This window comes from Halichoerus grypus, chromosome 7, assembly GCF_964656455.1.
Source record: "Halichoerus grypus chromosome 7, mHalGry1.hap1.1, whole genome shotgun sequence".
In the NCBI taxonomy this organism is placed as follows: Eukaryota; Metazoa; Chordata; class Mammalia; order Carnivora; family Phocidae; genus Halichoerus; species Halichoerus grypus.
The window spans coordinates 93,990,787-94,014,447 of record NC_135718.1 but is presented as its reverse complement, the minus strand read 5'-3'; the positions used below and the strand labels follow the sequence as shown (position 1 = coordinate 94,014,447).

Below are 23,661 nucleotides of genomic sequence, written 5' to 3'. Positions count from 1 at the left end.
CCCTTAATTTATGCTGTTTTTAAGGAGTGATTTCACTTCCTTAGAATTTTTATGTTTAACACATGTCTAAAATATGAACACTATACTTCATAAAGGAAACTGCATATGCAATTCAGTATTGTTTACCTTTGGGCAATGAGATGGACGTTTAAAATGGAACTTCTCTAATCTGACAAGATCAGCTGGAATGCTCTGTTTTAAACTTTTCCCTCTTCTTTTTTTGCCATGAAGTTGTAAATAAAGACTGTTATACACATGAAAATACACACACACACACACACACACACACACACACATGAACCAACTACATGATGCCTAAAAGAAAACCCACTTAAATGTAATGACATAAGTTAAAAGTAACACAATGGAAATGATAAATACAATTAAAAAAAAAAAAAGCTGGAGGACTTATATTAATACCAGACAAAGCAGATTTTAAAACAAAGATTTACTGCTATGGGTAGAGAGGAACACTTCATGATGATAAATGGGTAAATTCACCAAGAAGCTATCACAAACCTAAATGTGTATACAACTAACAATGAAGCTTCAAAATACATGAAACAAGACAAAAAAAGAGAAACAAATCCACAATTACGGCTCTAGATTTCAACAATCTTTTCCTACTTGACAGAACAAGTAGGCAGAAAATGAGTAAGAATACAGGAAAGATAAGCACCACCAACCATCTTCATGAATGGCTACTGATAGAACACTTTGTGCAATAAAAGCAGAATATACACTCTTTTCAAGTGTACATAGAACATACACCAAAAGAAACCATTTTCTGGGCCATAAAACAAGTCTCAATAAATTTAAAAGGATTAGTATCATATAAAGTATATTTTCCAAACACAAGAGAGTTTAGTTGGGAATCAGTAACAGAAAAATCTGAAAAATCCATATATTTGGAAATCAAGCAACACATTTCTAAATAATCTCTGAGTTAAGAAGGAATCACAAGAGGAATTTAAACTATTTTGAAATGAAAACACAACAAATCAAAACTTGCAAAACAAAGTTAACAGTCCTTCTATGGAAACTCATAGCATTCACTGAGCGCTATGCTATAAAAAGAGAACGATCCCCCAACAATAATCTTAGCTTCCCTCCAAAGAAAATAGGGAAAGAAGAGCAAAGTAAATTCAAAAGAAGCAGAATAAAGAAATAACAAGGTGCAGAATTAATTAACCAATGAATAATGAGCAGAAATACAATACAGAAAATCAATGAAACCAAAGCTGGTTCTTTGAAAAAATTCAATAGCATTAATGGGCCTCTCACTGGATTGATCAAGAAAAAGAAGGGAGAACAAACAAATTACCAATATCAGGATTAAAAAAGAGATCATCATTACATACGTTACCACACTGTTAAGACAATAAGGGAATATTACAAATATCTTTAAGCCAATAAATTAGAAAGCTTAGAAGACAAAAGATCCCGGAACATTCAAGAAGCAACAGAGAAGCAGAACAGCCCCACAACCATGAAAGAAAATGAGCTCAGAGCTAAAAACCTCCCAACAAATACAAAACCCCAGGCCCAAGTAGCTTCACTGGTAAATTCTAGCAAAGATTTTAGGAACAGATAATACAAATTCTACATGAACAATCCCATACAATTGAAGAAGAGGAAATACTTGTCTCTTCATTTTAAAAAATCAAACATATTTCTGAAATGAAAATCATACAAAAACATTTTAGGAAAAGAAGATGACACCCCAGTACCACTCGTGATTTAAGGATGCAAAAATCTTTTAAAAATCCATTGTATCAAATCTAGCAATACATAATAAGGACATCAGGAATAGGTGGGTTTTCCCCCAGGAATGTAAGGTTCATTGAACATTAGAAAGCCAATCAGTGTAATTCACCATCTTAATAGAATATAAAGGAGAAAAACCACAGGGTCATTACAACAAATGCAGAAAAACTTTTAATGAAATTCAACACCTCTTCGGGATAAAAACTATCAGCATACTAGGAACAGACAGGAACTTCCTCAACCTAATAAAGGAGGTATAGAAAGCTTACACTAACATCACAGTTTTATAACTTGTTATCCTGAAATAATTTTAGGCTTAGAGAAGACTTACAGAAATAGTACAAAAAATTCCCCTATCCCGTTTACACACCTGCCCCTAAGGCTAATATCTTATATAGCCAAAGCACAATGCTCAAAACTAAGAAATTAACGCTGGTATAAAACTGTTACCTACAACCTTATCTGGACTTCACCACCTTGCCACTATGCCCTCTGCTGTCCGAGGACCCCGTCTGGGACCCTGTGCTGCCTTCGGTCAGCGTGCCCTCTGTCCCCTCCAGCCTGCCCAGTTCCACGGTCAAGCCTTGCCTTTCGTGAAGTTGACACTTTTGGGGCTACCTGGCCAATTATTTCGAGGAATGCCCCCTCCATTTGGGTGCTTCAGGTTTTCTCATGATTATGTTGAGATTATGCATTCTGAGAAAGAATACCACAAAAGTGATCTAGCCTTCCCACAGCCTCATATCAGGGGCTACACGATAGCAGTCTGTCCTATCACTGGTGATGCTAATCTTGATCAGCTGGCTTAAGACAGGGTCTGCCAGGCTTTTCTACTGAAAAGTTACTCTTTAAAACTTTGTAAATAATAAATGTTTGAGGAGAGATACATTGAGATTATGCAAATATTCTCTTTCTTAAACTTTTGCCCGCCGATTTTAACATTCATTGGTAGATCCTACATGCAGTAAGTTCCCCTCTGGGGGTCTGATGGCGATTTTCTAGTTCCCTCATTCCTTCTACATTTATTTTATTTTGTTTTATTTGTTTTGTTTCATTTTATTCTGACATTCATGGGATTCTTTAAATATTTATATATTTTTAATTTTATTGTCTTCTTAAAGTTTTAATGCTACTTATGACTATGTAATATATCCACTTAGTTGAAAATTGAAAAGTTGCAAAAGCACACGTAATGAAAAGTTGAACACACACCACGGGTCTCATTCACTTAGTTCCCTCTCCTAAGGCAACCAATGTTACCAGTATCTTGATATGTTTCCAGCAATATAATGCATAAGAAGTATATACACACACATATTTTTTCCTTTATGAAACTCATTCTACATTTATTAATTGTAATTCATCTATAAGGAAGACATGTCCCTTCTCAACATTTTATTTATTTGTTCATTTATTTTTGTAGTGTGGACTTACAGATATTTATTTTGTTATTGAAATTGTTCCAGCTTTCACCACTGGGACTTATTTAAGGTTGGCTCCTGCATCCTATTAATGTACCTCTATCTATCTATCTATCTATCTATCTATCTATCTATCTATCTATCTTTTTTACTTTTTGGCACCACAAAATTCCTTGGGCTTATCTTTTATTTTCCCCATCTCAGCTCTGAAATCAACTACTTTTCCAAGTAACTTTGGTTCTTTTTATTGAAGAATGATATTTAAAAACTAAGATCTCAGTACTATCTGTGATAATTAACATCATGTTTAATGATAAAAGATGTTTTCTCCATAAGATCAAGAACAAAACCAGGATGTTCATGCCTCCATTTCTATTCAACATTACAATGAGGTCCTAGCCAATATACTGAGCCAAAAAACAAAAAGAAAAAAAGAAATACATACCAATTAAAAATGAAGTAAAACTTCTTATTTACATAAGACATAATCACCTATGCAAAGAATATGGACTAATCTACAAAAAAAAAAGCTACTGAGTTTTGCAAGTTTGCAGGACATAAGGTAAATATACAATATCAACTGTATTTCTATATATTGGTAGCAAAGAAACTGAAAATAAAATTTTAAATACCATTTATATTAGAAGACATGAATACTTAAGGACAAAATTAACAAAACACGGATAAGACTTGAACATGGAAAATTACGAAACATTACGGAGAGACATTAAAGAAGACCTAAATAAATGGAGAGGTATATGATGTTCATGGATCTGAAGCTTTGATCCTGTTCAAAGGTCTATTCTGTCCCAAATTTATCCATAGATTCAACGCAATATTACACAAAATCCCAGATTTTTGTAGAAAATGACAAACTGAGTGTAAAGTCTATACAGAAATATATCTAGATAAATTCCTCTTATAAAACATCCTCCGGAGAATCTTAAAGCTTGAAGGCATTTCAGAGATCATAATTTTGTGTGAGTAAAATGGCTTGTCCATTTCCCCACAGGAAGGAAGAAGCAAATTTAGGACATGGATTTCCACACTTCAATCTTGTGCTCTTCATGGATATTCACAATTAAGATTAATTCACTTTTCTTACTTAACCTAGGAAGAGATCCAGATTTCCCTTAAAGATACTAGCGTCTCTATATGAATTCATCTCTAGTTTTGCCACAATATATACAAAAGTGGCCAATAATTATGTAATAATAGATCTACAAAATAGTAAAGCTCCCCAAGAGTATTACAGCATCCCCATAACTAATTTCCTGTTCCTTAGTGATACAAACCCAGACAGACCCAATCGCACGTTCACAGCCTTTCAGAGACAGACTCAGAATGTGCGGGCGCCGCGATCCCGCTGCTCTTGTATCCCTCAAGCACGCAAGACGCCTGGAAACATCAACGCCTCGTCTGACATCCACCCGAGTAAACCTGCAGCAGCCTTCAGTCCCGATGATTTCTGTTTGTGGACGCTTTGTAATTTTTGTGGTTGTGGCTTCTTTATGGAAGACACTTAAGACCTTTGCTCAGAGTAAGTGGCATCTATTTTTATCAATTATAACAATTTAAACTCCTGCCTCCATAATACATCACCTAAAGCTATGTTTTGGCAGCTCCTTCTTCCTGCTGGCTGGCCCCCTCCAATCCCATTCACCTCAAGGGAGCTGGCGGGTGTCTTGCTGTCACCTTGGCTCTGGGCATGTCTAGCCCCGCAGAGCAGAGACAGGATGTGTGTCTCTCAGAGCTTTCCCCAGTTGACACCAAACTCCCACTTAACACAGAGAGCCTAACCCTGATGAGGAAATCTTGTGGCGTATCTTAGTCTCCTGACAGGACAGAAGAAAGCCCATGTTTTGCCTCTTCTTTAAGTTAGCAGTGACACAACGGTGCCTCACAATTGTCTCTTCAAGAAATGTTTTCTCTCCTTCCTTCTTTCTCTCTACCCCCCACTTTTTTTTACTGAGTTCTCCTTGGTGAGGGTACAGCAAAGGGATATATGTTTGTGGCTTACAGGTTTGTACGCCAAAGAAAACCTCTGACCATGTATTATTTCTGGGAGACATAAGAAGACTTTGACAAGGGTCTTCTGTAGTGAACTGATTTGATAAAACAGTACATAGCCACCATTAGGGTCTAAATAGGGATACAACCCATAAAGAACATCATCAGTGTTATAAAGTGGATGTCTACTTGTCTACATGGAGTTAATAAATATTTAAGAACGGTCATGTGCTTCTCAGAAGGGTCAGGAAGGATCCAATATCTACCCCAGTGCTTTGTACATGGTGGGAGTCTAAAGTTTGAGTAGAGGTGTTTAATACCACACAACTATTACACAACAAATGCTTAGAAAATCACCACACTCCCTATTCCTGTAACATAATGCAAAAATTCAGTACTTGTCTTCTTCCTCGTAAGTCATATGGTATCATTCTATCTTTACCTTAGGGATTAATAGAAAAGAATATTTGGCACAAAGTAGACATTTCCTAAGTGTTGTTGATTATATATCTTTCAGGGGAAAACTGGAATAAATTGAAACAGAAGGATTAAGTACACAAAAGAACTAGATAAAGATTTTAAGCAAACATGGAATTACATAAAAATTTGATAGTAAAATTTTTATAAAAATTTTACACAAGCGTTTGAAAATCAAAAAATCAAAATCAGTGTCTGTACTAACAATGCCTGAAATAGTACAAATAAAATAGACAAAGATTAAAAAGGACTAGACACAATGACTTCCTGTCCTAAGCAAAAATTACAGTATTAAAAACAAGTAATAAGCAGATTACAATAAAAATAAAGTTATAAAATTAGTAGCATCCATTTTGTGGGCATTAAAATTCAGTTTCAAATTATAGAGAAGCCCGAAATAAGAAAAATATTTATTCCTTTGTTAAATATTGAAAACTAAAGTGCTTTTAATTCCTTTTCAAATAAGACCTGTATGAATAAATTTGTAGAGTTCACTTTAAAATTAAAGACATAAAGACAAGGAAAAACATTCTGATTTTGTTTTGCTAGTTTTCTTAAAGAATAACGTAACATTGGGTCTTTATTTTTTCTCTTAATATTAAGGAAACAATGAGAAGCAAACCAACATTACTGTGATAAAAGAAAAATCAATTACCATACTGAATAACATTTCAAGATGCATTTGGGGAGTCAGAATCAATAAATTTTTGGGCTGAGAAGTTCAATATTATATTCAATTGTATGTAGAATAAAAATGAAAACTATCATTACATCATTGAATTTTATTCACTTAAAAAATTTTTTTGGCCGTAAATTCATTTTAGCCAAAATATATAAAGATTGTTCCATGAAAATAACCTACCTTTTTATCATAAACATCTTGCCAGTTGACTCCAGAGAAGAAACTGTGCCTCATAATTTCTTTTGCATCATCTGGGCCCCCGCCAAGGCTAAGAGACAGAAACAAGAGTGAGAGAGCATTAAGACATTTACATAAGCCCAAAAGGAAACAAAAAAAGTGTTCACGAAATGCAATTCTCCGTGGTTTACATAGTTCTTGAGATCAAGAGCTGTACCAATAAAAAGCTTTTGCTGTCAGATCTGATTTCCCTAACGTGCTATTAATAAGAAGTCGGTTGAGCACCCAACTCTTGATTTTGGCTCAGGTCACGTCACGATCTCAGGGTCAAGGGATCGAGCCCCATGTTAGGAGTCCACTTGAGATTCTCTCTCCCTCTCCCTCTGCCTTGTCCCCGCACCTCCCTCACACTCTCTCTCTCAAATAAATAAATCTTAAAAAAAAAAGAAGAAGAAGAAGAAGAAGAAGTAGCCTCAGGACAATGTTGTACCTGTGAAGAGTGCAGGCTTTGGGGACAAAACCGAAATAGGCAACGAGCGCTGGAACTTAAAAGATACGTGACAAGAACAAGCTGCTTAGTCCCAGTGTCCCCACTGTAGAGGGGGACAATGATACCAGCCTGGTGGATCACCACGAGTGTTAGAAATAACAGAGGTAAGCACTTAGCACAACAAATGGGAGCAACTGCCATAGTCAATTCTATAAACCAAATTTATTGTGGTTAAGACTCAGGTCAAACTGTATCCTTGTTACCATAAATTCTGAAATGACTGAATAATTAGTAAGAAAAAGCAACTTGTACAGTATTGCTAATAGATAGAAACTCAGCAGCTATTTTCATACCTGAAGTTAATTTCCACAGAAATGACGTTGCTAATCTACGAAATATCACTGTAACCTAATTTATTATGCAAGCTGCAATATATGTTACCAATTTAAAGATGCCCCCCCATCTTTGCAGGTACTCTTACTTAACAGAGAGCCGGCACAGTATGAAATTCAGGTATTTTCCAGCTTTCTCAGTCTCATATAGTGCATATTAGTCACCACGAAGAAGGAATGAGAAAAGCAAAAAAAAAAAAACAAAAACAAAAAACCAGATGGAAGCAAGAGGGGAGTGAAAGAGTGAAAGGGATGAAAAAAAGAAAGAATGGGGAAAGAGCAGGGAAAAGAAAGGAAAGGCAATCTGTTTAAATCTGGATTGACAGAGCAAGCTTTCTCTGGTCTTGTTTCACGGCCAGGAACGGTGTACTTAACAGCCAGCTCTCAGGGGAAAATGATGCATGTGTAATACTACATATGCAGATTATATGTACACGTTTGTTATGAATTTTACAGACATAAAGGATGCGAGGCACAAAATTTATAAAGAGTAATAAAATACAGAACGCCCTTTACTCTAAAATAGCCAAGTGATGCTCACAGAAAACATTTGTTAATTTTTGCTGAACTCGAAAGCCACACTAATTGGGTTAGGAGTAGCTCCAACGTGAATACTGGCTGATCTTTTTGTTTATGGTGAAGACTAATTTGAAAGTGATACAACAAAGACACACATCAGACCTTCGCTTGCTTGTCAGTTATATGAGTGATTTCCTTGATGAATGGTGGAAGAATATTTCCTCATTTTTGTGTGCTATTCACAATGTCATGGATAAAGACAGAACAAATGTTAAACTGTAATCTGTATAGGGCGCCTGGGTGGCTCAGTCGGTTAAGTGTCTGACTCTTGATTTCGGCTCAGGTCATGATCTCAGGGTTGTGAGATCGAGCCCTGTGTCTGGCTCCATGCCCAGTGCGGAGCCTGCTTAAGATTCTCTCTCTGCCCTCCTTGTTGCTCTCTCTAAAAAAATAAAATAAAAGTAAAATGTAATCTGTGTTATTAACATTTTCTCTATAGTTTCTTAAATCTAAACAATCAACAAAACAATAAAGCAAGCCCTGACTTACAAAGTTTGCCAATTTTGGTGATGTAAATACTCCCCCCATGGCCAATTTCAAGTTAGGAACCTGATGTCACTCAACACAGAAGTGGGAAGACGTGCACAGAAGCAAACCGTTCTTTAGTATTTCTATACAGACACAACAGATAAAAGCAACCTCAAAAGCACCAAGAAGAGTAAAACGTAACAAAATTATTAAGGAGTGATTAATTATGAGTATTTATTACCTGTGTTTTTAATGTACTTGATTTGATCTGTAAGTTCATATAATTTGATTTGTAACTATGACCGTATTAAACAACCAGCTCACAAAATCCTTGAAACGTAACACTGGCTCTTATGAGTCAGTACATGCCAACTCCCACACACCACTGGGTAGGAAGAAACAAACAGGTCATAATAAACAAATGATAATACAATCTAATGGTGCTGGTTATTATTAGGTATAAGGAACACACAACTGGGGAAGAATCCAGGATTCCCTGATACATGGTCAGAATGGAGCCGATATCGGAGTATCTGTGGTGATGATCCGTGGTTCCCACAGTCTAGGTCTCCTGTCCCAGACTGTACGGAATGAACCACAGGGCTGACAGGGAACTTCTAGACTAGACCAGATGGTACTAGCGGTTTTTGTAGGCAGGGCTTTCTGACTGGCGGGTCTGTATTCAGCGAACGCCAGAACTCCACCCCCTGGCCATGCTCTTTCTTCGTCTACTCCAAGTGGTGTATGTCCCTCCCTGGCTGGGCTGCAAAGTCTTTTGAGGGCAGAGATCAGGACTGGATGATCCAAAAAGCATTCTGAGCTCATACTTAGGGAGCCAGAAAAAGCAGTGTTTCTGAAGAGAATTTAACATCTCGAAGTATGCATCAAAGTAGTCTGCATGAGGAAACTCAGAAGCTTGCTGTACTTTCTTATACTTACGCTATTGTTTTTATTTTGAATGACACAGGAGATGGTGGGGGAGGTGGGAATTGGGAGTAGAGAACCATCATCATTTTGTAAATAGAAGGTTTTAATCCAGCTTCAGTTATTCATTTTATGTCACCCCTCTGTTCTCTAGCAATAGCTTGGCTTTGGACATTGCCAGCATTTAATCTATATTTGTCAAATACATAAAAAACTAAAGTATCAGCCATGAGTACTATGCGAAGTCTAAGAATATAATCTTAGACTGCCATTTTAGAAGCTGGGAGAGATTCTTTAACACGCACTTTCTCCAAGTGTGAAACTGTCAAAAATTTCAATGTCAATGACTCCCTAATATACAATTTAAGACTTCAAAATAATATCAAAATATGATTTGCACTAGGATATTTATGTCTAAGAATAGTAAACTCCGATATCAGAATGCCAAATTAAATCCTCAGCTACATGGATTCTTCATTAGTAGGAACATCATGGAACGCATATTTTTCTGGTGCTACTGAATGCAGCATGAGGTCATGCTTTTCTTAGAAACTGTGCATAGGAGGATAGAGGAGATACTAATAGAATGAAGATAAAGTGATGGAGAATAAGAAATAAAGGCAAAATGGTAGTTGACCCTTAGGTAGAACTGACAGAAATTCAGTAGAGTATCAGAAAAATTCATCAGTATTTACAATTGTTGAATAGGAAGAATAATGAGGTCTATCATTATGTTATCTTATGTTTCCAAAGACTTTTCAGGGTCCTTGAGTGGCTCTTTCTCTTTCTTTCTACCTCTTAAATTCTGATGTTTCTCAGGATTCTGTCCTAGGCCTTCTTCCCTTTGTACTAGACTCTCCCCACTATTCTCATGGCTCCAGCAGCCTCCGAGACGGCGATGGGGCCCGAAAGCATATATTCAGCCACTGTGTGTCTACTAAGCACTGATATGATTTTCAGCTGCTGGCTTCACATTCCGTGACTCCCTGTTCTAATGCATCCATGATGAATCTGCCAGAGCTACCTTTCATAACACAAATCCGATTACACCATCTTTTACTTTTCATAATTCAGTGGCTTTTCATACTCTTCTGAATAAAGGATAAATATTTTCTAAGAAGCATAAGGTCTTTGCAATCTACCATTTCAGCTTTATCTCCCAACATTACCCAACTCATACTCTACACACTCTAGTCGCTGAACTTCTCAAATGCCATGTTCATTTGCAATTCTAGATTCCTTTCCATGTCAATTTCTCTGCATGAACCCCCCACCCCCTCCGTGGACTCCAACCTTTCCAGCCCCCTAGACAGAGCTACTAATTTCAACAGGCACTTGTAGGTAGACCTGAGCAACTGTGAAGACACGTTCTGTGTCCCGCATTATTCTATGAACATCGACAGCAGAGCTTCTTTGTCTCGCTCATCCTCGCATTCCCGATATTTTAATGCAACAGTGGAGGGGCTTGACATATCCACCTTAAATGAAAACGGCAAATCATTGAAAATACCCTATCTTCCCTTTAGATAATACCAACCTCTGGATGGACAAACCTTCAGGAGTTGTCCTACACATCAGCCCACGAACATTCTAGAAATTTACCTCACATTTACTCAACAATTATTAAGTATCTACTATGTGCTATCCCCCCGCCCCGGCCCCGGGGGGGGGGGGCGGGTGGGGATAGGAAAATGAATGAGACACAGACATGAGAACCACAAATACCAGTTTGTTCTACCAGCTACTTATAGAGGGAACCATAAGGGAAAGGGCTGTCAGAGTTACCTGAAGGAGTCATGAAAGGATGGGCTAAAAATTCACTGCCCTTGAAATCCAAGCCAAATATTAGATCCCAAAATCAAGTAGATAAAATGGAAATCCTAGCTCTGTTTAAAGATCACCTATCACCAAGTGCTGTCTGTTACATTAATTATGAAATAATCACACTAAAAATGGAACACATTTCACAACCTGAACCAACTGAGAAGTGGGTGCACTGCAAATCAGATACAGGAGAAATACCAATAGGCACCAAGAAAGTTGATTACTCTTATTCCACAGGAATTTTCTGTAGGATAAATCACTTAACCCTCTCCGGGCCTGTTTTGTCCTCATTCAAATATAAATGAGAATAATATCTACCTATCAACTCTACAAGGCCACAGAAACAGCAAAGGGGACAACAGATATGCAAATGCCCTGAAAAAGAACACTTGAAATCATTCTACAAATACAAGGTAAGCTCCCCATTACCAGGATCATAAAACACATTTCTGAAAGGTTCTTCAAGAAGCAAAAGGATGGTGTCTCTTTTATTATGTTTGCTTATTTCTGCTGAAAGTAAAATCATGCTTCTTATAAGTTTAGAAGCTACAAGTGTGTGATGGAAACCATTTCTAAGGTAAACAAAACCCATATTTTAGGATTCATTTATTCCTTCCTGCATTAATTCAGTCTGTCAACAAATACATAATGAGCAGCAACCCAAAACAGAACTTTGCAAAAACACATTAGGGAAGATTTGACAATAAAATCTTGAAATCTATCCTCAAGATACTTAGTATCTAAGTGATTTTTAGAGCAATGCTGGCTGGCCTATACGTCTACAGGAAAGGTTAGCTATGTGCACGTCTACACAAACGAGAGATTCAGGGACGTTTTTACATTAATAGTCATTTCATACGTGGCTTACAAATTGTATGTGTAGATGAATATAGAAACATGAACAAAGAATACTACAGTTCACTGATTAAGTAAGCAAAGGGCTGTAGGATTCTTCAGGTCACAGTTGTAGCTACAAAAGAAATACAAAGTGTGTAAAGGTATTTTGCCATTAATCCTCTCAGCCACACAAGGAAAAGCGTATCTTCAAATGGCAAACAAAAAAAAGTAGTTGGATGTGTTAACACAGGTTGGGATGAGAGGATAGTACAGAGCCCAGTCTATCTTTTTTATTATGTAAATTAGCATAAATATAAAGACCCAGAGACTGAAAGGAAAAAAAAAAAGGGATACTTCTATCCCCACAATAGCAAGTACCAGGGCAATTAAGAAATTGTTCACTCACAATATGGATATGAAAACCCTCAAAATCCTTATTTGGCAAAATCTGCATAAGGTTTCCAAGTCAGGAAAGAGTTGAAGAAATTTTTACAATGTTCTGTATTATGCAGTTAAAAATAAGTCAGTATTTCAGTGGGAAGATGTCTACACCAAATACACTGCTCCTTGGAGTTAGTTATATTTGGATTAATCTCCATATCACAATCTACCCACACTCGTCCATAGCCCATAGAGTGTTATTTGTGGCTTACCGTTTATTTGGATCCTTTATCAAGAGCCCTGAAAGCAGTGATTTTGCATCTGAAGAGAGTGTTCGAGGAAATTTAATGTCTTCCATTAGTATTAGTTCAAAAAGTTTCTCATGATCCTGGTTGTAGAAAGGTAGCCTCCCACACATCATCTCATACATGACGACCCCCAGGCCCCACCAATCCACAGCTCGGCCATAGTCATTGTCTTCTAACACCTAAGAGGGAAACCAGCAAAAAGATTCGTTATTACACATGAACTTTTAGAGCAGTCTTTACCAGATGTACGATTCTTACATCAAAGTGAATCCTAACTTGCAAAGCCTAGGTAGGCTACTCTCACATCTTGACATTTAAACTAGAAAGCATCCCACAAAAGATATGAATCACACCAGATATGTGAAATGTTCAATCCATGTCCCAAAGTGGCCAGTATACCATAAAGGGCCACGTGGCACATTCCAAGTGAGTGATGACTAAGGCTCAAGCAAAAATGGTTTGTGTATCTGCACATTTTCTCATAGGCCTACTTAATTTTTCACTCTGGTTTCACTAATGTGGACTTCAAGTAACTTGGAGGGAAGTCGTGCTGACTGAGCATAAGGAACCATGGAGAAAAACTAAGGAACTTGAGTCAAACTGGGAGGACAGGAGTCATGTACGCAGAGTCATATAGACAGGTTCAGGGCACGGCGAGCATGACAATCAAGCTGGAAACTTCTGGAGGGCCCCTGCATGTTTAAACTCTTTAAGGAAATAGTCAATAAAGTGAATATAAAGATTTACTGTTTGGGGTGTGTCCAAAGCTTTAGTACCTCACAATAAAATTTCTGTTAAACACAAACACCAAAAATCACAGCGCAGTATCTCTCTGGTATATGCCCTTAAATTTATTTCCCAAAATACATTCTGTGCAAAATAAATTTTGAAAGAAAAGATAGGACAGTATCAGTTAGGCTATGTTAGAGCCACCTATTCAAATCAGGGCATAATAATTCAGCATTTGTCTCAGGAAAATGTTGATTTGTACCTTCTTATTAGGTATGTTCCTCATCCAATGCAATTTTCTTCACTTATTTGGATCTTCCAATATTTTTTTAAAGATTTTATTTATTTATTTGAGAGACAGAGAGACAAAGAGAGCACAAGCAGGGGTTGGGGCAGAAGGAGAAGGAGAGAGAATCTCAAAAGCAGACTCCTAGCTGTGTGTGGAGCCCGACACAGGACTCGATCCCAGGACCCTGAGATCACAACCTGAGGCGAAGGCAGACGCTTAACTAACAGCCACCCAGGCGCCCCAGGATCTTTCAGTATTTTATTTTAAATTACTATATCTGAATAATCTTAAAGCCTACTTTATCTGATTCTCTTAGCTTTGGGACAAATAGAGAAAGAAAACCAATTAAAAAAATCTTGTAACTGATTACATAAGAATTTGATACAGAAAAAAGTGGTGCACATGTTCCAAACTTTCTTAGTTTGAGTTAAGTAAATAAGTTGTTGAAGATTACTCCTATGTGACTTTTATTTAAAATTTACCAATAATTTCATAGAATTGACATGGTATGTTTGACAGTTAGACCATGATTACCTATCAATGCTATGAAAGGCACTTGGTAGACAGGGTATTTATATGCATGGAGAATGTAATTTTGAGAAAAAACTATGTTACTTAAAGATTATTTCAGCAGTTTTTTTTCAAATGTTATGAGAAGATTTTTACTTCGGTTGTATCCAGTCCCAAGATGACATAGGAACTGCATTAGCAAGATATCAACACAAGTCCAGTTCCTATGTTTTTCCAAAAAATCTTTTGTAGAGTAACAAACTAAGCAAAATATTTTGGGGAAGAACAACAAATTCTAGTTTTTGTCTTTGGCTAAAAATATTTCAGATTTCTACTTGTTCGAAATGAGCAATGTAAGAACACACAGAAAACAAGAAATAACCTAAAGAAGCAGAAAGAATTTGGCTTGTGTACTTATTACTTCAGTGAAAGAAAACGCTGTACGTATGATTTTTAAATACCAGTGACTTTTGATTGTTCAAGAATCTATCTCCTGTCCAATTAGTAGAATGGACTGTTTGTGGGCCTGATCTAATAGATCCAGGATTTCACCTAATGACAAACAATTTTAAAATCTAAGTAACCTTTTACTCAATTCCTACAACACCAACAAAACAGTGGCACGCGCAAAAAAGAGCCAAATGTGGTTTTTAACCTCTTTTTTTCATAAAACCATAAAAAGCATAAAAGCTGGATTAACTGCTTCCCGAACCCACATTTCACCAGCCGGGTTCTCATCCCCAGCTGGTAAAACTGGCAATCCTTTATTTTTGTTTAAATACCTGGTTTGCAGCCAGAAGGGAAAGTGAGTACATAAAAAAAAAAAAAGGGTTTTATTTTTGAAAAGAAATAAGCAACTGAAAAATAAAACTGCATTGTAAAAATATCTGTTTGATAAAATAAATTTTTTATTTCGCTTTGTAAAATGAACACTGATTCTCAAAATAAGTGGTTTTGCTTCTGAACATACGCACTTTAATGAATATATAGATACATCACATTGCAATTAGAACTGTTTGCTGTATTATTTGAACTGAACGAATCTGATTTGATATATTGTATCTTATCGACACCTGAAGTCCAGCAATGCTGAGGAGAAAAAAACCCTAAAAACCCAGCCAGCCCTCTTAATCTAAGAGTCTTTGTTCTCAATTAAAAAGAAAGATTTCTGTTCAACTCCCACCTCCAAACAGCTGGAAGATGAAATATACAAGAAATAAAAAGAAAAGCGATTATAATATTTTACATGTGGGTACAGAATATAAAACATGTTGCCACTGTTCAGACAATATCCCTTCTCTCTCCCTAAATCTAAATTATCTCAAAACACAATACTTCCAAAGGCTCTAGAAATTCCAGAGTGAAATTAAAATCCACAGCCTCTTTTATATTATTTTCTAAAGACAATTTTCCTCCCTTACTCAAAGCACATATTTTCCCCCAAATTACAGTAACATACAAAATTTACATTCCTTAACCTAAGAGTTGCAATTCCTTCTGACTACCTCTGGTGACTTTTTTTTTTTCCTAGAAAAAGGCTAATTTACTTGCTGGTTATCAGGAGGGCTGATCCAAAAGGTGCGATTATCGGTAACGCAGAGGCACAGCATGGCAAAGTGCATTTCAACTCCAACCACTTGCCTTATCATATAATTTGGATATAAATGCAGATCAAAATCTGCTCCTAGAGAAATAATCCACTGAAAGACTTCTGAAGGATTAAAGAAAGTGTCTCTTTTCCACAGAATCACTGTTACTAATGTTTACAACTGAACTCAAGGTTTCAATACGAATGCAGACACTTGGTATTTCCTTTGCACCCTATTGTCTCTGTCACCACAGATGTAGCTTTACTTTGTAACTACATTTAATGCAAAAGAGAGACATAAAGGACAAGAGGTGATCTGGAACACCAGAAGTAATGTAAATATTCAACAATGATAAGAGGTCACAGTAACTCAATATCCAAACAGAACACAAATGCTGGGAAACAAGGCTTAGTTTCCATTTTTCAACCAGGAGCCAGAGAGTGCTTCACTTTCTGATATAATAAAACCGGTTTCAAGGAGGTCACAGCAGGTATCCATTACCATTAAATATTCTGGTAACATTTGGTTAATATTTGGTAATAGTTGATGCAGATGCTTCTGTTAAATAAAAATCAGCATAAGTAGCTCTTGAATGGTTACTAATTTCAAGGATGATAATAATAAACTATGAATTTTAAAATGATATCATCAGTTAAAGTTCCCAATATAAATATTTATTTGGCGAATGGGTACTTTCAAAAACCATATTCACTCCAGTGTTCTCTTACCAACTGGGATTTACTGGAAGGTTGAAGGAACACCTTTCTCGGCTTGGCCGCCAGGCCACACAATGCACCCAAGGCAAGCAATTATAAGGAGGGGATGTATGCCCCGGAGTGGCTTGCTGCTCAATCAATAATCCAGACAGAACAGATGGGGGAAAAAATTAAACATCCAAACAAACTGTCTGCACACCTATGCTGTGAAAGTAAACTGCGAACTTGGATGAACCAATTTACCATTAATTCAAAAAAGAATTTTTTTTTCCTGGTAACCTTGTATTTCAGGTAACGGATATGTGTGTGTTTTCTATGTAAACATACGTTTCTATACTTTATCATTTATGGAAATCCTTTACATATTCTCCACATCCTAGGAATCTGCTTAAAAAAAAAAAAAAGACCTGTTAAGTCTTCCAATCCAGATTCTAAAATGTAGTGCAGCTTTAGAAGTCTGTATTTCATGGGAATTACGAATTCCACGGTTTCTTGGTATTTTCTTCATGGATATTTATTTTATACCCGGTTCTCAAGCGCTCTGTTAATTCTTAAGAGACTGAGGGTAAAGGCCATTTGCTGTGAAGGAGCGGGGCTGTAGGCTTTACGGATGCTTCCTTGTGTGTCCACGCAAGGTCGGCTCACAGCGTCCTCTCGAAAGCAGCCCCTGGATGCAGCAGGCAGCTCGCCTGAGCGAGAGGAGCACTACACAGGTGCAACGCACTTACGCACATCTGCCCAGGGAGTTCACTACTTCCGTCCGATCCCAGAGCAACAGCCATAGAGGGGTTTCAGGAAACTGGGCCTTTCTCACCCAAAAGGTGACAGCCATTGTGAAATACTACAGGTCATCAGTAGCGTGCGCCCAGCGGGCACTGAGTTTTGTCTCTGTTCTCATGCTTCAGAGAATTTCAAATTAAATTCTGGGCTTAACCTAGAATCATTCCAAAGCACGGAATGCAACTATTCCTGCTGTTAAAGCCGAAAGAGCACACAACACCGAAAAGAACTTTAGGTGAGAACTAGGGGCTGCAGGAACTCACAGGCCTCTAAGGAAGTAGGAGCCACAACTTAGCGACACCCAGAGACAGTGAAGGTTGAACTAGAAATATTATTTTCATTCATATTTAAGTAATATCCAATTTGGGGAGAAAGTGGGATGATTTTTACTATTACCCAGAAACAGTATAAATAGCAAGCCAACTCATGACAGTTACAGGCCCTTAAGTCTCCTTATACATGAGCGGACAACCTCTACCCAAACTAATCACTGTGCTCCTTCACTTAATTTCCCCCTTAATATTGATGGATCCTCCTTTTTGGAGCCATTCAGGAGGATAAAGGTTTTCAAAAAGGCCTTAAGAGGATGAGTGTTACATGAATTATTAACAAATAAAATATGAGGGATGCACACAGTTTTAGAAGGGCTACTAAAACTTTTTAGTTTTACAAAATGCTTAGGCATTTGAAGACTTAGTTTCACAATCTGTTAGAAGCGGTAGAATTTTGTCCGAGGGTTAAGCGAACTGTAACTGTGTGCTCCTATTTTTACCTGCAGAGTAAATGTGCAAACACATGCTAACCTTGGACTCACTCATTTGTCTTAAGCTCTAACGACAATATCAACAGAGCCCAGGAAATGATGCCTTTTACATCTCTTCTTTGTTGCCTTGAAGATAAATACATACAATTCCATGTCATACATTTAAATCGAGTTGGGTTCTAAATGCCCCCCCCACCCCATCTGTACTACTCGTTGTCAGCAACTACATTTACCCTGAATCTGTGGATGCTCCCAGCTCATTCTGAAGAAGTAACTGCATATCTCTGGCTTTAAATTTACATGAAATTTAACGTCCATTTGTGCTACTCCCTCTACGGCACCACGAGAACTTCGAGCAAATCTTTTTCTCAAAGTCGTCGGCAAAATATCTGGTCTCTTTCAGATATTTTCAAATTATACGTTATATGAGAGATAATAAAGGTAGCAGGCTTCAGAAGACAAGCGAATAAAATGACAGCAAGTGAATGTTTTCTAAGAGTGAGGATCTGAAAACGAAGAACACATCAAACAATGCAACTTTAGCCACTAGAAAAAAACCTTTTACACTTACATGAAATCAAATTATGTATATATTTTTTTTCTGAATAGCAACCACAACTCAGTACTATGCATTTTCCAACAGCCAAGCCATTTTTCTGCAATCTTTTTGTTAGTTCTAACTTGATTATCAAATAATTTTTATTTTTACACTATTACAGAAGTGCATTTCTCTAGGTTTCCAAAACCACCTTATTCAACCTTCCCCATCTGTCACCATCTGCTTCTTTTTAGCATGTACTTTTTGTGTGATCACATAAGCATGTGAAAAATAACTAACATTCAGATGATTATCTGCTGGTACATTTGAGGACTGGGCATAATAAAAGTGAACTGCCAAAACGTACTTAACACTTTTAATTTTGTTGGGTCTTGCATGTAAGCTACATTTGATTTTCAAACTGTTTTACAGTTGGAAAGTTGATCAGGTACTGCTAACTCAAGAGCAAAGCTGAGGCTAAATAATTAGCACTGCATAAGATGGTTTGGATTCAATGAGAGCCAAATCAAATAATAAAATTTAACAGTAAGATTTTATATGTGATTTCCAATTTCTTTTTGAATTTCTACGTGGAAAATATAGTATCAATTTAAAAAACAAAATTCTCTCGAAATATCTTACCGTCCATAATGTATGGCAGGTAAGGTTTCTTTCTAATATAAGAGCAAAAACACATTCATTTAAAACCATAGATACAAATGCATTTTTAGAGATGTAGGATACTAAATGCGTACTTTATATGCCTGCTAGCACTGTGTCTCTCCAACCTCTTAAAAAAAGACATGATTTTTTTTTCCTTTACCAATAAATATCTCTAATTCTTTACCAAAAGAGGTAAAAGAACAAATACTTGTAAATACTCTTTTTCCAAGAAATGGCATTTTTATACTTTAAGAGTCATCTTTCCCGGTGTTCTATGCTACAAGAAGAAACTTAAGCTTACTTAAAATTTGTCTTTAACACCAGCTATGAGTCTGACATGTCGGACAGTTAACAATCGGTTTTGACCTGATCCCTAAGTCTTTTTTGAAGTATCTTTTCATAGCCTTCGTGGATCTTTAAGGAGCAGAGCATTTCTGCCAGGTGAAGGCAAAGTAAAAGGCAGAGGGTGACCACTGCTAGAAGAGACACAGGAGGCCTGAGCTCTCTCCACAGTGTGTAAACAAGTCTTGTGTACGAAGAGACAATGCTGACAATGAGCCACTCACAAGAGAAGCAGTGATCGGGAATGTATTGCAGGTCTGATAAGCAACTATGACTTACATACCATGGAGAAAAGTCTAGCATTGATGATGGAATGTACTAGAAATTTCAAGGTTCAAGGAAAGTGAGAGACACCATCTCAAGGGCTCTTGCCCACCCCTCTGACTCTGATCATGTTCATCTGATCACATTATTGCCTTGTTCTCAATTCCAAAGTGACTTTCCTTTATCCAGAGATCAAAGCTAAACTCCTTTGCATTTCAGTCCCCATCTCTGTGTCCAGCCCCCTGTCTTCCTGCTCCCTGTTCACTGCCACTGGGCCCTCCCAGCAGGCTGACACACCCTTCCTTCTCCTCCCACGACCCTGGGCACAACTCCAGGAAAGGAATTATTTTCTTGCACAGTAATGATTGTTTTCTGTCTCTTATCACCCTGGTAAACAGCAAGCTACTTGAGGACAAAAACCATTTCTTACTATCTTTGTATTCCCAGCCCCTGACACAACGCATGACCCCTAATAAATACTCTGTAAGTATCTCCTGAGCGAACGAGAATGTTCTTCAGTGAAATGGTCCGCATCGGAGACCGGAGAAAGGGACTTAAAATTCTTGTTCTTAAAAGTAAGAGTAAACACATTCAAAGTTACCCCTATTTAACAAAAATTCCATGATTGACACAAATACTTAAAATGAAAGAATTTAAATTGCATGAGAAGTGAGCGGTTTCAGGAATTGTCATCCCCAAATGGTAACGACAGTGATAGAAAAAAGAGGGGTTGAGACCGTAATTATGGATCAACACACATCAGCTATGGGTACAGAAAATGCTGTTAAAGACCAGACGTCTGCAATATTAAAAAAAAAAAAAAAAAGGTACACAGAAATGTTTCTTACTTCTTTTTAAAAAGAAATCGATAATTTCTTGGGAATTGTAAAGTTTCACTTTAGAAACAACTGGACCCTTCTTGCATGAAACTCTTGGTTTTGTTCTTCAGCTGATGATATAAACATGTAAAACAGTATCTTTGTCTCTTAGATCATCTGCTTCTGAATGAAATGAGATGTGTTTATCTTCTTCAGAAATAATTTCCCTAATTGTGACACAACTAATTTTGTTATTCTCAATACAGGATGGCATCATCTGTGGCCAAGGATCGCAGGGGTTACTTGAATTCCAGAGAAACAAAGGATTTGTTTTTCATGACATTCACAAATACAACCTATTCTAGAAAATATGATCTCATATTTGAATAAATAAGGAAGTGTTCCGAAAATTTTACTTAATTCGCCACAAAAATGGGAGGATCTTAAACTCCAGATTTTATAACAGAGAAAATAATATTGTTGGCAGCCTTCAAGAAAATATTTGGAAATTTATTGTATTTCAAATTATTAGCCCTTATTTATAATAACACAACATTCTTGAAATGTAAATTTACTCTCTAATTGAAAAAAAAAAAAACCCATTATAATAACAAACTGGTATGAGTTACTACATGTATAGGGAATGCTAGGGTTCTCGATGTATTCCTACTTCTTAATTTAATTACCTTTTCCTTTTGAGCATTTATAAAGCATTCACCTTAAAAATGACAATTATTTACATCTATAAGTGGTCTTGAAATTGTGGTTTTGGGGCCATAATACATGTAGTTAAAAAAGGAAGAGTGGCCTGTATAAGATGGACCTAGTTAGACTCCTGATCCTCTCTCCGACAAATCCCTGTGGTGTACAGACTCCATTAAAAAGAAGTTCTGATCCTCAGTCCCCTCAGCTTTAAAAAAACCATCAGGGAGGGGCGCCTGGGTGGCTCAGTCGTTAAGCGTCTGCCTTCGGCTCAGGTCATGATCCCAGGGTCCTGGGATCGAGCCCCGCATCGGGCTCCCTGCTCGGCCAGGAGCCTGCTTCTCCCTCTCCCACTCCGCCTGCTTGTGTTCCCTCTCTAGCTGTCTCTCTCTCTCTCTCTGTCAAATAAATAAAATAAAATCTTTAAAAAAAAAAAAAAAACCATCAGGGATGCTATCGCAAAAGGTCATTCCAAACATGCAGCGCACATACACAGCAGATGTTCAATAAGCTAATATCCATCCATCAAAGATCAACGCCTCCCTATTTGGCTCCAGCCACACCAACCTTCTCAGAGTATGAGGGAGGAACTGGGCTCGTTCCTGCCTCAGGGTTTTACACTAACTGCTCTCCGTGTCTGGAAAGCTCATCCCGTCCACTTCCGCAATAGCTGCCTCCTTCTTAGCATTCAGCTGTCTGGTCGACCACCACTTCCCCGCGCATCCTGCCCATAGAAGACCGTATCTTCCAAAGACAGCGGCAACAGTATCTCCTGTCTCCCATGGTCTCCTACGACGGGGAAGGGGGAGTCAACGTCACTACCTCTTCAACTGGTGTTGGCTCGGAATGCCTAACCAGAAAGCCTATGACAGAGACGATGTGTGGTTCCTGGAACCAGGCCATAGAAGGAGACACATGCACGAGTGTTCGCAGCAGCATTACAGCCCAAACTGGAAGCGAACCAAATGTCCGTCGACTGCTGAATGGATAAACAAAATGTGGCATATCCATACAATGGAATATTATTTGGCCATTAAAAGGAATGAAGTACCAAGAAAATGCTAAAAACATGGATGAATCTTGAAAACCTACAACGTGAAAGAAGCCAGACACAATCAGCCCCCTATTATAGGACTCCATTGATAGGAAATGTCCAGAAGAGGTACACCTGTAGAGACAGAAAGTGGATCGTGGCTGCCTGGGGGGAGAGGAGCTAATGGGTATGGGTTGTGTTGTCGGAGTGATGAAAATACTCTGGAATTAGATGGTGCTGACAGTCACACAACTCTGTGAACATAAAAACCACTGCTGAATGTTATGGTAGGTGGCCTGAACTCCAGTAAAGTTATTACAAATATACTATGAAAAGGACTTTGCAAAAAACTAATAAAACATTTCTTAACGGTTTACTAGGTGAACAACAATAACAACAAAACCTAACAAAACAAAACAAAACAAAACAAGGGGAAACAGCCTGTGACTCGTTCCTCAGGACATTCACTTGTGGAACCCAAGGCCGAAGAGGTCTGGACCACCTGGTGAGGCTGAGGCTCTCAGTCAAGGCTCCAGGTGACGGCCTGTCAGGGTAGCGGCGGGCAGGAGCACCGACTGTCAGATGAGTGAGGATGCTTCCTCGCACCAGCCTCCAGCCACAGTCACCCCGCTGCTGTGAAGTCCTTCTGGTTGAGGCCCCACATGGTGTGGGGCAGAGATAAGCCACCCCTGTTGTCCCCTGACTATTCTTGACTCTGAACCAGAGAGCACATAAAATGCTTGTTTTTCACCATTAGGATTTGGAGTGCTTTGTTACAAGGCCATAGTAATTTGAACTCTATCTAAAATAGCCACCACACCACACCCTTCCCTTTATCCAGCTTTATTTTTCTCCCTGGGCCTCCTAGTCATTAGATGACATTAGGGTATTTACTTATTTTTATTGTTTCACTCCAGAGAGCGGGGTCTTTTGTGTCTTGCTCCTGTAACCACATCACCCAGACAAACACCCAATACATAGGAGATATGTAATATATATTTGTTGAATAAACAAATTCACGAATTATTATGGAACCCTCAGCATGGGGAGGTCACTGGTTGGGACTTGCTTTGGCATGAATTCCAAGATGTAGCTACTGTCCTTTCATTACCTTTCCCTATAAAATACTTTCCAATAATGAAATATGGAAATCCACAACACTGCGAATGTCAATTATCATTGTTTCTT

General features: G+C 37.7%; 1 protein-coding gene across 3 annotated transcripts in view; it reads right to left on the bottom strand.

Moving 5' to 3' along the window:
• The window catches only part of AKT3 (AKT serine/threonine kinase 3), a 310,972-nt gene that overhangs the window by 35,009 nt on the left and 252,302 nt on the right, over positions 1 to 23,661 (bottom strand). For all 3 annotated transcript variants that reach the window (XM_078077906.1, XM_078077905.1, XM_078077907.1), the window contains 2 exons: positions 12,702 to 12,916; positions 6,538 to 6,625 (listed from right to left, as the gene is read on the bottom strand). In XM_078077906.1, coding sequence (XP_077934032.1) covers positions 6,538 to 6,625; positions 12,702 to 12,916 — 303 coding nt within the window. The remainder of the gene's footprint in view (positions 1 to 6,537; positions 6,626 to 12,701; positions 12,917 to 23,661) is intronic.